Below are 14,703 nucleotides of genomic sequence, written 5' to 3'. Positions count from 1 at the left end.
AGCCCCTTAATTTAAAATTTACGGAAATTGGGAGGAGTGGGGAGGGTTTACATTCTCCATTTCAGGGGAGGCTCCTGCCTTCCTTAGCAGACTCCTGTCTTTCCAAAACAAGACAATTCTAAATCAGCCTTCTGAGAACATGGAGTCAAATTGTCATCGCTCACCTCATCCTGGGAAGCTCACAACACCACAGTTCATGGTTTCCCTGAGGTCACCTGTGTTGGGAAGTGGTTCTGGACTGGAAGTGTCTCGAGTTCCCAAAGCTTCACCCACTCACACACAAGCAGCAATTTGTGATTTCAAAATAAAAGTTTTATTCCAGGCAATGGAGGGGAGAGGAATTGTACAGGGGCCCAGCAGTCAGCCCAGACACCAGAGGGCAGCTCCCTGGGGGGACCCAGAGCACATCCATAGATCTGCCCTGTCCTGTGACCAATCTCCAAGGAAAAGAGGGCAGAGCACTCTGTTGTCATTCCCTGTGGGTCACTCTCATGCTTCTCACCAGCTCCTTCACAGGTCACTGTGGATTTCATTGTCCTGTTTTCTGTCCAGCTTAGCTTTTGTTGGGACTCTGTTCTCTAGGCCTTGCTGCTCTCTGCTGGTCTCCATCCTGTGCCCTTCCCCAGCACATCCTAAATCTGACATTCCTTCCCTTCCCCACACAGGACTGGGGCTAATTTTATGCCCAGAGCTGTGCTGCTGTAGGATCCTTTCCCTTGGGCTGATTCCCATTTCTCTCACAGGGTCTGGGATCCTGTGTGCTCTTGGAACACTCTGGGACAGGGGAAGGTTTATCCACACCCACACCTGACTTTATCCTGTCCATCCTGGCAAGGAGTGAGTTTGCCCTTCCCTGCAGGATCCCAGGCAGAAATCTGTGCTGCCCTTCCCTTGTGGCTGCAGGCAAGGCCAGGCTGTGGCCAGGTGGGGAAGGCTCTCCTTGTGCCCAGGCAGGGCTGGGAACACAGGGCTGGGCATGGATGGGACTTGCAGATGAGTCAAGGATGTGTTTGGGATCACCCCTGTGCCCAGGCTGGACTCCTCTCCCCTGGCAGTGCCTGCCTGGCAGGGCCACCCCTGGCATGAGACAGTGCCAGAGTGCTCCTGTGTGCCAGGGCCAGCTCTTCCAGAGGGGATCCATCCAGGCTCAGGCAGCAGCAGGGAAAGGCTGGGCTGAGCTCAGCCCCGAGGCTGGAGAGAGGCTACAGGAGAGCCTGGGAGCAGAGACTGGGCAGCTCAAGGGAAATGGGACACATCCCATGCATGGTTCCTACAGGAAGCTGGGCAGAACAGATCAGCGTGCACCTCTTGCTTTTAGCTCTCCTACAGATGCCTGTTGGAAATTGTTGCAGCTTTTTCACACATATTTTGTGTTGTTTGGGTTCCACCACAAGGTGCAGTTTGTACTTCACCAAATCCAATCACTGTGCAGTGATAGTCGTTGAAATTTTGCTTTAGACTGAACCTGAATAGGGGAAAGAAGTCAAATTTGGTTCCATTCCTGACATGCAGTGAAAGGCAGAGTGGCACCTGGCCTGGCTGCTAAGCTCTGTTACTGCCACTGGGAGCAGGAACTGCCTTGCTGGAATCCCCCTCCCATTCCTCACTTTTGTTCCCCACATCTCCACAAAAGGTTCTGGGCAATGCTTTCCCATCCAGAAACATTCCCCTGCTTTGGTTCCCTCCAGCCAATGGTGCTGACATCACCCTCTCTCTCTTGTCCCTGCCTCCTGTCCCCTTCCCTTCCCCTGGGAGCTGCATCCAGGCAGATCCTTCCTTCCCCAGCAGAACTTCAGCTGTGTCCTCTCCTGCCATCCCTACAGGACAGCCCTGTGTTCCCTGGCCCTGCAAGGCTCCCTTGCCTTGGCCCAGGCTTGTGCTGAAGCACCTGCACCTCCAGCAATCAGCTTCCCCCACAGCACAGTCCCTGATCTCCCTTGGGCTCTCTGCTCTTTGCGCTGCCTTTGGCATTTTCCTCTTCCCAGACACTGCATGGCAGGGACTTGCTGGAAGGAGCTCACATGGCTGGGTCATGTTCCACGTTGTTGATCCACTTCCACTTCTGTTCCTCTGGAGAGTATCTGAGACCAAGTAAGTAGTAGTTATGTCTTGATTGTGAGTGAAGGTAATTCTGGAAAGGAAGTCAACATTGGGAATAAATGAAAATGACATTTTCTTGAGTAGAGGCACAGAAGGCTCAGGGCTGAAAAGGCAGCACAGACAGTGCAGTGTGCATCCAGCCACAACACCTGTGCCCACTGCTCCAGAGGATGAATTTCTCCATTTATATTGAAGATCATCTCCCTTTTGGAGGCGCCATATGAAGATAATAAATGTAATAATACACCTGTGGTGCCATTACAGCGGTGCAATAATGTCAGTCAGGTGTGATTTCATTCCTGGGGCCACTTTTCCCTTTGGATGGGGGTGGCAAAGCCTTTTCAGGTTTTGTCCCAGCCATGGCTCTCCCAAAGAAGTGTCTGCTCAAGCTCCATGCCCTGTGTGCTAAATCCCTGGAAAAGCCCAGCCAGCTGGGCAGGGACTTTGCTCCTTGCCATGGGACCAGGCCTGGGCACAGGAGCTTCCAGGGACAGGAGTGCAAGGCCCAGGAGGCCTCTCCCTGTGCAGGCCTTTGCTGCCACTGCCAGGCCTGGGCTGTGCATGGCTGGCAGCAGGTCCCAGAGCCCAAGGCCATGGGACAGGAGCTGGCACAAGTGTCACTGCTGAGCCCTTGGCCTGGCAGCTCCAGCCCCCCGAGCAGCTGCCCCAGGAGTTGGATCTCACCAGCTCTTCCTTGCTGTCAATGACCACCAGTTGTGAGCCCATGGCAGTGCATTCTGCACGGGAGGCATTCCAGTCCTTTGGTTCCCTCTCTGGAAAAAAGAAGTAGCATTTTCTGCCATGTTTCCTCCATGCTGTGGGGCAGACTGCAGAATGGAAGAAGAGGTGTGTAAAATCCATTTTGACACTGACCAAAGAATGCCACAACAATGGAGAGATAGAGAGCCCATTCCAACCCCAGAATTGCCTGTGTGCTCCTGCTGAGCATTGTCAGCAGAGCACCAGGGATCCCCCAGAGCCTCTGGAGCTGATGGCAGCCCAGAATCAGCAGACAGGAGCCAGACTGGGAGCAGCAGCACAGCAAACATGATCCAGCCTTGCCCAGCTTTGCTCAGGGCATACAGAGAAATGCTCAGGGCACAAAGCAGCTCCCAGATCCCCACAGTCTGGTCTGCCTGATGCAGAATTGGGCAGCAGAGGTGCTACTGGAAGCACCAACATTTGTGTGCATTGCCAGGCAGGGCAGCAGGAGGAGCAGGGAGGGGCAGCTGGAAAGGGGATGGGATTCAGGGAGACAGGGCCTGCAGGAGACACTTTGGTTGGGGATCCAACAGCTCCTGAAGGGAAGCCTGGAATTGCTCTGAGGTCACAGGCTGGCAGTGGAGGGGCCTTGGGAAAGCAGCACAGGCACATTGTCCATCCTGCTCCCTGCAGGGCTGGGGACCTGAGGGATTGTTCCTCCTGTGCCTTCCCTGCCTCCCACTGCTCTGCTCTGGCAGCACAGAGGCATCAGCTCTTCCCTGGGGAGCAGGAATGCAGAGCTGAGCCTGCACTGCTTCCAAAGGAGCTGCAAATGCAAACCCTCCATGGGCTCCAGAGCTCATCCTGGCAGTGTCCCAGGGTAGGGTTTGTACTCCTGACATGGCAGAGGGGTTGTTGTTTTCCTTCTGAACAAAATCCTGACAGAGTTCATTTTCTATTCCCCCTTACCCATCAATCCAACAGACTTCTGGCAACTTCCTTTGGAAAGACAGAGGATTGCCTACCTGGTGCCCTTTCAGGGATGTGGGACAATGTTGTTGGGTCCTCTTGAATGGTGTGGGACGATGTTGTTGAGCCCTTTTGGCTGCCTGCAGTAGGACCATCTGGAATTAAGAACACAGTTTCTGCTTGCAAGGAATGACCACTGTGCCAGGCACTGTCAGAGCTCTGCTGGACCTCTCTGACCCCCCATCACCCAACAGAATGCAAACTCTGCCTCTTTGCTCATGAATCTACTTTAAAAATCATAACATGGTCAGGTTCCACTGAATTAAAGGCAACACTTGAGTTCATTTACACAAGTTATATCTTAATAACAGTTTATTTGGCAAAACAAGACCCTATTGAAAATTCATACAAAACTGAAACAGCATAAACTTGTAGCATCCCATGAAATCTCTCAGCCAATTCCCAAGTCCTCTGCCCTATCAATGGCGGTGAGTACCTACCATGGAAAAATACAGACTCCCACATGGATTTCCCCTGGTTTCCCCTTTTCCTATCCCCCCCCTCCCCTGGACACTGATCCCCTTTGCCCTACCCTCAGCTCTACTCCCCACACCTTCCCCTTTTTAAGCTCCCTGCTCCACGTGGTTCTCTCTCTTTCTCACTGGTCCCCTTCAGCCTCACACTTCACTGGAATAAAACCTTGCAGAAAGAGCCTTTCTTGCCTCTCTGGCTCAGCCAGCTGTGGTGAGTGTTGGGTGGGGTTTGACCATGTTGTCTGACTGCTGACCCAGCCTGCTTTTCTACAGCACAGCTTTGTTGGGAACAGATAATAGGCAGCACCACCCACCACTCAACACCTGCATCTTTATAAACTCAAAATGCACCAGTTTTGATTTGGAGCAAAGTGAAACTGTGTTCTCTTGAACGTAAAAACTACCTTGATTTAATTTCTCAAGTTTGATCTAGATCTCAAGTTACTTGGGAGTATTTTTTCAGGTCTGTAGCAGTTCGGAGACAGAACTGAGCCTCACAAAAGAACGATAACTGAAGCCAGACCTAGATCGAAGTGTAAGAACTCCTCTTTCAATGTTAAAATTAAAGCTGTATTAAATGCTAATGACACCTTTTATTTTCTGTTGGTTCATTATTTGTTTTTAATTTGCCCCACCCTTTGCTGTTTGACATTTATAAATGTCTGGTCACTGTCAGATATCAATCCTGAACTCTTTGCCCAGAAAAAGAAGAATGACTTGCTTTCCCCAGGCCTGTTTTTTAAGTTCCAAGGATCAAAGTCTTCCCCATGTGCATCTCTGAGCAGGTGGCAAACTGTGGGACTTGAGAGTGATTGGTTGTGGAAACTTCTCAAGCTTTCTCAGCTATGAAAGGACAGAAAGAAACAAACAAAACCATCTGAAGTTTTAAAATGGTTCTTTGAAAACTTTTAAAGGAAATACCAATTGGTTCTATTAATTTTTTTTCTGATGGAAGTAAGATTCTTTTTCTACAAAATATAATTTATCTCTTTATGTAGCTCAAAATATGTTATGATCTTCAGGAAACTCCTTTAAGATGTGATTTACTTGCTTCCTTCAAATGAACTTGAATTCCTAATTATTTTAAGATTTTTGGTGTTATGGACATCTTGTTCTCATGATACAACCTCATCACCTTGTGGGATTCTCACAGTTAGCAATTGTATTACTGGTAGGCATTACCAAATCTCACCTTGTTTCTTCAAAACATTTATATAATAAATTCTTCATCATTTGAATATTGTCAGTTTTTCATTGGGATTTTGGCTTTTTTATCTGTTGGAATTTTAAACTTTCAAAACCACTCTATTCTCTTGCACATTTCCTCTTACAGCCATGCTTGGCTAAAAACTGCTGTCCTTTGCCTTCAAACCAAACTTCTGTTCCTACTGGCTTTGAATGTCATGGCCTGGACCTCAGTCAGTGGGAGAGAGACACAAATAAATGGCTGTTATGACACTAACAAAAGAACTTACATTTGATTATTAAATATACTGCCAGGACCAGTATGAGGATTATCACCACCAATATGGCAACATGTTTTCTGGAACAACGGCTTTTACCTAGAGAGGGGCAGAAAAATAAAGATTAGGGGAACAGCTGGACAGAAGCCTCTTTGCCCTGCATTCCAAGGTGTCTTTTTCAGGCTCCCAATGGGAATTTGGGGCCTTCCAGATCTGCAGGCTGGAGCCAGGCTCAATGTCCTGGTGCTTCCCCGCTGGCTCTGGAGCCCTGTGCTCAGGGAACTGAACAGATCCCAACCTGCCATGGCTTTGAGGAGAGGGGAAAAGGAGGAGAGGCCTTGCAATCAATGCCCTCCCTCTGCTTCCTCCTCTCCTTTGTTCACTTTCCCTGCTGCTGGGGACAGGAGCCCGGGCTCAGGGGGTCTGGGTGTGCCCCATCACATCCTTCTATTCCTTTGCCAGGAAAGCCAACAAGTGTTCAGGGGCACAGGACGCAACACCTCAGCTGCCCCTGCTCTGAGTGTGGAAACAGACAATTGTATCCTCCTGCCTCCTCATGGTTTTGTGTCACTGCATGTTTGGGGCATCTGGATCAGCCCCTCTGCCCTTCTTGTTTAAATCCTATCACTTTATCAGACAGCTAAACTCACCTGATGATTTGCATTTTGTTGCAGCATTTGTGTCTTGAGCTTTCACTTTCACTTCTGCATAGGTACAGCCTGAGCCTGGGAACCAGAACAAAGCACAAAGAGAGCTGAGAATCAATTTAAATTAAATAAAAATGACTGAAATTGTGAGAAATGCTGAACACAGGACAGCAACTGGTTGATGTGACTGTGGTTAACTATGCACAAATTATATTTTTCTCCATTATAGTCACTGATCTCTGCTCTGTGTGACCAGGGACAGGACCCAAGGGAACAGCTGGATCTGTGTCAGAACAGGGTCAGCGTGGACATCAGGGAAAGATTCTTCCTCCAGAGGGTGCTGGGGCACTGAACAGGCTCCACAGGGAATGGTCACAGCTCCGAGGCTGCCAGAGCTCAAGCAGCATTTGGAAAACACTCTCAGGGATGCACAGGATGGGATTATTGGGATATCTGTGTAGGGCCAGGAGTTGGACTGGATGATCCTAGTGGGTCCCTTCCAGCTCAGGATATTCTGATTCCATGTTTCATGCTGACTCTTTCACCCTTGGAGCTCTTGCTAGATGCAGGAACAGAACTGATTTCTTTTTGAGGCAGACAATACCAGAGGGCACAGGGGCACACACTCATATTGTCAATCTTGACAAAAGGGGAGGAAAGTGCCAAGGGTGGCCCAAGGTTGTTCATCCTGACAGGAATGGTGAGAATGACTAAAACATCAAAGTCTGAAAACTGCAGATTGTACTAAACTTGCAGGGGTTTGAGTGTTTATCTAAATAACCCAGATAACAGGGAGAGTAATGAAATCTATTCCATCATCTGCAGGTAATAACTACAGAGCAGCAGGGAAGAAAACATATGGAGAGGAAAGAAGGGTCAGAGGGAGATCAGAAGTGGGTAAAAAGTCAAAAATAGGATGTTGCAGTGTTATAAAACTCTCTAAGTCATCGTGATATGCAACACTGAGCCCCCTGGATTCTATCACTGTACAGAGCTAAAATGGAAGTCAGGGATTTGAGCTCTTTTTAGAAGATGGACACAATATCGGGAAATCTTGTGCATAATTTCAGTGAACACATAGAAGAGTTGGTAGGGGTTTCCCTAAAAGGCACAAGCAGAGAAACACCCAGATGTTACTAGAAATCTATCAAAATTCTGAATAGGAATACATGGGTTAAATTCTAAGGAAAATGGAACTTGTTATCAGGTGGCATCTACTGTGGTCAATTGAACTCTGAATTGATCCATTGAAAGGGGTGGTAAAACCCTATTCCCTGGGGTATTAGTAAGTCCACACATCCAAAAAGACATGCAGAGGGGTCACACTTTGTGCAAAAGACAAACAATGGATTTGTTTGAAGAAATAATTTCGGCCAGAGTGAAAGCAGGGTTAGAAAGAAAGGAAAGAAAAATGAAAATGAAATACAGAGACACACAGCAGGAAGTCTGTTAATTTATAGGATGTACTTTTATGGCAGATATTGCAAAACCAGTGCAAACATACATGTAACCATTTAAAACTCATTAAAGAAAGATAAATCATTGGTTAGAATTTTGCAAAGTGTTTGATCCCAAATCAGACCAAAGCTGTCCATGAACCATTCTTCACACTGGTGCATTCAACAAGCAGTTGGCACAGCCAGAGCAGGAGCAGAAGCCCCCAGGCAGTGCCTGCTGTGCTCAGGGAGCAGGAGCAGCTGTGCAGGAGACTGCTGTGAGCACCAGCAACAGCAGCCATTCCATCCTGAGCAGTTTGCTGCAGCAGTCTCAGTCTGCTGGGGGACAACAGGCCAGGGCCAGCAGCAATGGATGTTCAGCTCTGGAATGCCCTCCCAAATGGATAAAAAGGACTCTTAATCTCACCCCAGAGACACTGCCTCACACCTGCACCTTAGCAAGAGAAAAGTAGATCTTCCAACAACTTGCCTTTGTAAATATCAACAACCCTCTCTGGACACTCCACCTGCAGTTTTGCTTCCCGGGCCCTCATGTTTCCCTTGGGCTCTTTGGGGCTGTGGTGCTGCAAGAAACTCTCTCAAGAGATGTGGGAGAGGGAGTGGAGAATGCAAAGAAAGCTCAGTGCCCAGCACTGGACCTACCTGGGTCATCAGGGACTGTCAGGATTCTGGGTCTGGTTGATTCAGACAAGTTCAGGTCAGCATAAAGGACATTTTCTGCCATTCTTGTTCCCGCTTCTCCTTTTTCCCTCCCTCGGCTGTTGTGACAGTGACACTCTGAGCTGGGCACGACTCAGAGCTCCCCCCGCCCTCAAGCCTTCAGCAGGAAGTTCTTGACTCTTCCGGTCACACCTCAACTTCTAATGAAAAGAGAATTCTATTTCTACTTTATCTTTTGATGGCAAATGGTTTTATGTCAGTAACACGAGGAAATAGAAGTTCACAGCCTCCCTGAGGTCACCTGTGTTGGGAAGTGGTTCTGGATTGGAAGTATCTTGAGTTCTCAAAGCTTCACCAACCCATACACAAAACATTTTGCTCTGCTGTGTCCTGAGCTCTGTGGGCTCTGTGTAGCTCACAGACATTGTCTGCTTCTCTGAAAGGGAATTCTGGAGGCAAAATGGGGTCAGAAAGAGGGATTGGTCCAGCCTGTTTTGGGAAGCACAAAAAGATGCTTAAGGCAGCAACTGGAATAGTGCAGCCTAAACAAAACTATTCCTTGGCTTTCTAGGTTTGTAATATCCCTCTGGGCAGTTGGGGTCAAGTGTGTCCCCTCTCAATTCCTTGTGCACTCCCAGCCCCCTCAGTGGTGGGGTGGGATGACAAACAAAGGTCTCTCACTCTGTTTAATCTCTGCTCAGCAAGAACTAAAGCATCCCTGTGGTCTCAACACTGTTCCAGCACAAGTCCAAAATATAGTCATACCAGTTACTATGAGGGAAGTGAACTCTATCCCAGCCAAAACCAATCCAGAACCCCTAGAATTTAAGAACAACATGAAGGTCCTTGAATGGAGGCTCACAGGAAGGGAAGAAAGCTGGTGGAAGTGTTGGAAGGAATGTCCTGTGCGGAGCAGCTGATGATTCCTTGGTTTGTCCAGTTTGGAGAAAAGGGGGCTGAGGGGTGACCTCTTTTCTCTCTGGAGTCCCAGCACAGGAAGGACATGGGACTGTTGGAGAGAGTCCAGATGAGGCCAATACAGCACTGAGAAGCTGGAGAACCTCTGCCATGAGGAAAGTCTGGGAGAATGAGATTGTTCAGCCTGGAGAAGAGAAGGCTTTGAGGTGACCTCACTGTGGCCTTGCAGTGCCTGAAGGGAGCTGCAAGAAAGATGGAGAGAGACTCTTGACAAGGGCCTGGAGTGACAGGACAATGGGGAATGGGTTCACACTGACAGAGTGTGGGTTTAAATGGGATATTAGGAAGAAATTCTTCCCTGTGAGGGTGGTGAGACCCTGGCACAGATCCCCAAAGAAGTGTGGCTGCCCCATGCCTGGAAGTGTCCAAGGTCAGGTTGGACGGGGCTCTGAGCAAGCTGGGATAGTGGAAGGTGTCCCTGCCCATGACAGAGAAGGTGAAATGAGACGACCTTAAGGTCCCTTCCAACTCCAGCCATTCTATGATTCTATGATTGCTGTATTCCTGTCTTTATAAAAACATAACACATTGCTTTTCTCATTCAAAACAAATTATAGGAAAAAGTTGAGTGGTTTTTAAAAAAATAAATACCAATTCTGATTGAACCTATTTCTTCAATAGAAAGACAATTTTCTCTTATGGATATATGCTCTCAGGGCCATCAGATCTGGAACATTCTCTGGTGCCAGTGGTCATGGAGAGGCTTCTTCAAAGAGCCAGAGATGTGTTCTGGTATTCTGTGCCTCATGTCCCATAATCACAGGCCCAGAGAATCCAAGCAAACACCAAATGTGTGAGAGAAAGAAGAGGAAGTGAAGCGGTTTCTGTGGTGGTTGATGACTCAGAAGTTTGTACTGCAGTTAAATGAAGGTTTGCAGTGGCCCTCAGACCTGACAGGGAGACGTGTCTAGAAATTCTATGGCAGGCTGAAATAATGAGGCCTAAACAATAGACCCTGACTGAGGCCTGAACAACAGGCTCTGAGCCAAAGTTGCCTCTAGATGAACCTTCCAACCAAATGTTTTATATATATATATTCAATCATTAATGAGCTATTGTTAATAAATGACATTAATATAATAACATAACATAACATTTCATTAATGAAATATTGTTAAATTAATTGTATGTGTTTGTTTATTGGCAAAATATGTGTTTACCTTTCCACATCCAGAAACTGGATGAGGCCACATCTGGCCTAGTTAGGGGTGTACACAATCAAAGACAATTCCCTTGGTTCCCCCTTGAGCCCTTGACAAGCCTTTGGAGGAAATCCAATACTGGAATGAAACTAGAAATTATTAATGTCAATTTGTTTGTTTAAGAGTATAAAAAATGGCCTACTGTCACAACTAAGTTGGGAAGCCATTCCACATCCCCACAAAGGTGGAATGGGTCGGAGACAACCTTAAAGATCATCTTATTCCAAACCCCTGCCATGGGGGTGCCCCTTCCAGGTTGCTCCAAGCCCTGTCCAACCCAGTCTTGGACACTTCCAGGCATGGGACAGCCACAGCTTCTCAGGGCAACCCTAAGTATTCTGTAATTTTTCAACTCCACCAAGTCTTAATTCCTTTTTTCATTCAGAATTTTCCTTTTTATTAGGGAATGATATTGCTAATTTGACAGTTGTAACATGGACTGAGTGTAGGAAACATCCATTGAGTTAAATCAACTTTTTTGGTTTTTATTGCTGGTTTTCTGGAGTGAGAAGCACATGATGGCATCAATCCCACAAATTTTGTCATAAAAATAGCTCCCCTCTTTCCTGTGGAATATTGCCTACGCTCATCAGCAGGTTCTGCTGCATCTTGAGGGAGTGCTGACTGTGTGGGCTGGTGCTGCTTGAAGAAGGAAGGTGCAATACCCCACTGAGTTGATGGTTTTGAACTCCATTTGACAAGGATGGTGCAAATACCATGGGGGAGAAGTTAAAACAGGGATCCAGCTCCCCTTGTAAATCCTTTTTTGTGATACTGAGATGCTGCATAACTCAATACTGGAGATAGCACACAGGCCAGTTTGTATTGTATTTCTGAGCACTTAGCCACACTTTTCAGCATTTAAATGTATACTTATTTTTTCTCTGTGGTATTGTGTATTTCCCACAAAACTATGATGGGTAAATATCTTCAGTAATTTAAAGATATTTTCCTGTGGGTCTGTATGGGTGGGACAATGGCTCTGCATGTCTGTGTTAATAATGAGGTCTGTGTTAATTATTCTGCTGCAATTCCTTAGCACCTAATGAATTTGGCTTCCTAAACACTAGCTAAGGGCAACATCTGACAGCATTTCCTAACAGAGAAGCCCTCACACTTCCACTTCACTCCTACTCTTGCCAGCTCTATTCCCATTTTTCCAAGATGAGTCATGTCCATCTTTTGGCCTCTGCAATCCCAAACTCAGTGTGGCCATGACCAAGAAAGACAGAAGAAAGAGAGATTTTTAACATACCAGGCTCTTGTCCAATACTTACATTGTGCAGCCTCAGGTCAGAAGTGAAGAATTTTCTGGGGTCAGTTGAGTCCTATGTATCTCTGTATCTCATCAAGAAAACAGATCTGGTAAAGATTTCATTACTAGATCCAAATTCAAAGATAAGTAATCTGCAAATCATCTATTCTGAAATAGATAAAATATTTAAAATGTAATATGCATTATGAACAAAGAAAGCAGTAAACACTTGGAAAAATAACTCTCCTTTGTGAAAGCAAGCCTTCTGGGCTGGTTTTCACCACTTGACAATTCCAGATAATGACTTTTATTTGGTTGTAGTAAAAAGGAAAATTGAAACAAAAACCAAGCATGTGAGAGAGAGAGGCTTAGAAGGAAGATTTAAAATAGAAAACCTCTCTAAAATTCCACTTACAGTAACTAGGATGTTTTACCCTCAAGCTATCTGTTCCTAGGGTTCAGTGGATGTGCTTGACAGCTGAGCAAATGTGGATTTTTCTGGATTTAATGTGCTTGCTTACTGCATCCAGACCTATAATAATTGGGAGATATTTTCTGATATGTAAAAGATTTGAAAAAACTTGTAACTTTTTGGGACCAAAATTATTTTCTAATATAAACAAAGAGTTTCTGCTACCAAGGAGGAAAAAAAATCATTGTTAACATTAAATATATTTTCTGAAAATAATGGAATGTTTAACAATTTTGAAATCAAACATTTCAATTTTTCCTTTCAGGATGTTCTTTTAGGAGAAATTAAGTGCTTTGGGTTTACACCAAATCACTTTTTAAAAATCATTATTAAACAAATAAAAACAAGTGCTCTATTTTTCTCCTGCCGTAATTCACAGCCAAAAGGTCCCTGTCTGGGTCACAATCCAAGAAAGATTTAAAAAGTGGTTTTAACAAGAATCATTTTGCAACCAGCTCATGACCATAAGGAAGGCTGGCTACCTCATTCCTTCCAAGGTTTACCCATTTTTAGACAAACATTGTGACATATTTTGTGCAACATATATTTTATTGTTGTGTGAAAGAGGAACTGAAAACAGCTGAACAAAGTAAAACTACTGGAACTGGTATAAACTCTTTCTCTCTGTATCTGGATAAAATTAAGCTGTCGGTTTCTCTTTTATATTTAACAGAAAACAAAACAGTCTGGTTTTTATTTAGCAGCCTTGGTGGCATTTTTCCCCCTCTAAACTCCAGCTGCTTTAATATCAGACATCTATACTTAGTGGTTGCCTGACAGTGGAAAAAACAAGAATTCCTAAGGATGTCCTATCCTATGCCTGACATATCTCAGTGTGCCAGGGCCTCAGCACCCTCACAGAGAGCAATTTCTTCCTCATACCCATCTAAACCTGCTCTCTGTCAGTGTGAAGCCGTTCCCCCTTGTCCTGTCACTCCAGGCCCTTGTCCAGAGTCTCTCTCCATCTTTCCTGTGGGCTCCCTTCAGGCTCTGGAAGGGCACAATGAGGTCACTCCAAAGCCTTCTCCTCTCCAGGTGAACAATCCCAATTCCCTTTCCAGGCTGAAGATTCCCAATTCTCTTAGCCTTTCAATATACCTTTTGTCCAACATACTTGGAGCATGACCCTTGGCAAAGGGGGATGAAGAGGGAATCTGCTCATCTTACGGAGAAGCAGATGCTGCCATTTCAGAAGGCACCTCCTGGCACAATGTCAGATCCAGGCAGCTCTCCATGAGGGCTGAATCCACATGCCACCCAGCCAGTGTGGATGTGCAGCTCAGCCCCATCAGCTCCTGTTCCTCAGAGGCAGAACATGCTGGAAGGATCCAGGAAGGCAGGGAAATGCAGCAGTGGAAATGCAAGCTGGCCAGAACAAAAGCATGGGAGGAACAAGAGGAAGAGCATTCTTTTGATTTCTGAGAAGAACATCACCATAATCTCTGCAGTCTCTGAGTCTTGCTGACACCTTGGGCAGCTAGGAGAAGCCCAGATTATCTGGAAGTGCCCAAGGCTGGGCCTGTTGCCAGGAAGGAGGGCTGGAACCCAACTGTTCTATATTCAATTTAAAATGTAGGAAAGATCAACACTTTACATAACATGCCCTGGCACCCTGCCTGAGTGAAACTGTACTAAGCCATCTCATATACATCTTTAAACATTTTTAACCGCTGTTTTGTCCTACAGACCCAAAACAAGGCAGTCAAGTCTTTACCTCCTACCCAGTACTGCTCAGGGTGGGTGAATGTTGGCTCTTCTCACCAAGGAAAAGGGGCACTTCTGATGAACTTGTCTTGCCACTGCAGATTCTAAAATGAATCCCGATTGTGCCACTCTTGTGGGATGGTTACAGACAAATTTGTAGGAAAGAAGCTAAGCCTTAATGCCATGGCTTATCAGAGGGAGCTGTTGTGGCACATGGAAAGGGCTCCTGTGATAGCAATCTGGAAGAGTAGAACAAGAAAAATGCCTCTGCTCCATGTGCTATACCTTGGTGGGAGTGAGTCACTGGAGAAAAGTGCATCATCTCTTGTGCTGCCTGAGACATTTCAGGCTAATGACACAAAAACAATAACCTCAGCAGGTTTCTGACCAGTTCTCCCAGGAAGTGTCTTGTCCGTCATCTCCAATTTGCCCAGCTGCATAACCCACTACAAAACTTATCCCAGATCTATGGATTCTGCAGGACATGGTAGTTTATTCCTATTAACTTTCAGAGAAAATGTAGAAAAGCCATTTGTATTATTTTTCTGGGGCAAGTGTTGG

The 14,703-nt window shown here is 46.2% G+C and overlaps 1 protein-coding gene across 2 annotated transcripts; it reads right to left on the bottom strand.

Moving 5' to 3' along the window:
* Positions 1-296: 296 nt before the first annotated feature.
* LOC106629203 (killer cell lectin-like receptor subfamily B member 1B allele B) lies at positions 297-9,583 on the bottom strand. Of its 2 annotated transcripts, none has more exons than XM_074539143.1 (7): positions 8,514-9,583; positions 6,418-6,492; positions 5,780-5,866; positions 3,828-3,926; positions 2,785-2,873; positions 2,022-2,131; positions 297-1,465 (listed from the first exon to the last, which is right to left on the bottom strand). In XM_074539143.1, exons 1-7 carry the CDS (start codon positions 8,593-8,595, stop codon positions 1,324-1,326), a joined length of 684 nt encoding a protein of 227 aa, XP_074395244.1. In that variant the 5' UTR covers positions 8,596-9,583; the 3' UTR covers positions 297-1,323. The 2 variants fall into 2 exon arrangements, with proteins under 2 accessions (XP_074395244.1, XP_074395243.1); XM_074539142.1 differs by having other exon boundaries at positions 2,785-2,927; positions 8,514-9,577.
* Between the last annotated feature and the right edge of the window lie 5,120 nt (positions 9,584-14,703).

Source organism: Zonotrichia albicollis, chromosome 4, assembly GCF_047830755.1.
Source record: "Zonotrichia albicollis isolate bZonAlb1 chromosome 4, bZonAlb1.hap1, whole genome shotgun sequence".
Lineage (NCBI taxonomy): Eukaryota > Metazoa > Chordata > Aves > Passeriformes > Passerellidae > Zonotrichia > Zonotrichia albicollis.
This window is presented reverse-complemented; position numbering and strand designations above follow the sequence as displayed.

Excerpts from the sequence above, each read along its gene's own strand:
- LOC106629203 (XM_074539142.1), bottom strand. The coding sequence starts at position 8,595 with ATGGCAGAAAATGTCCTTTATGCTGACCTGAACTTGTCTGAATCAACC. Across the intron at positions 6,493-8,513 it reads GACAGTCCCTGATGACCCAG|GCTCAGGCTGTACCTATGCA; the intron begins GTAGGTCCAGTG and ends TCTGGTTCCCAG. Across the intron at positions 2,132-2,784 it reads TTGACAGCAAGGAAGAGCTG|AATTACCTTCACTCACAATC; the intron begins GTGAGATCCAAC and ends CTTCCTTTCCAG.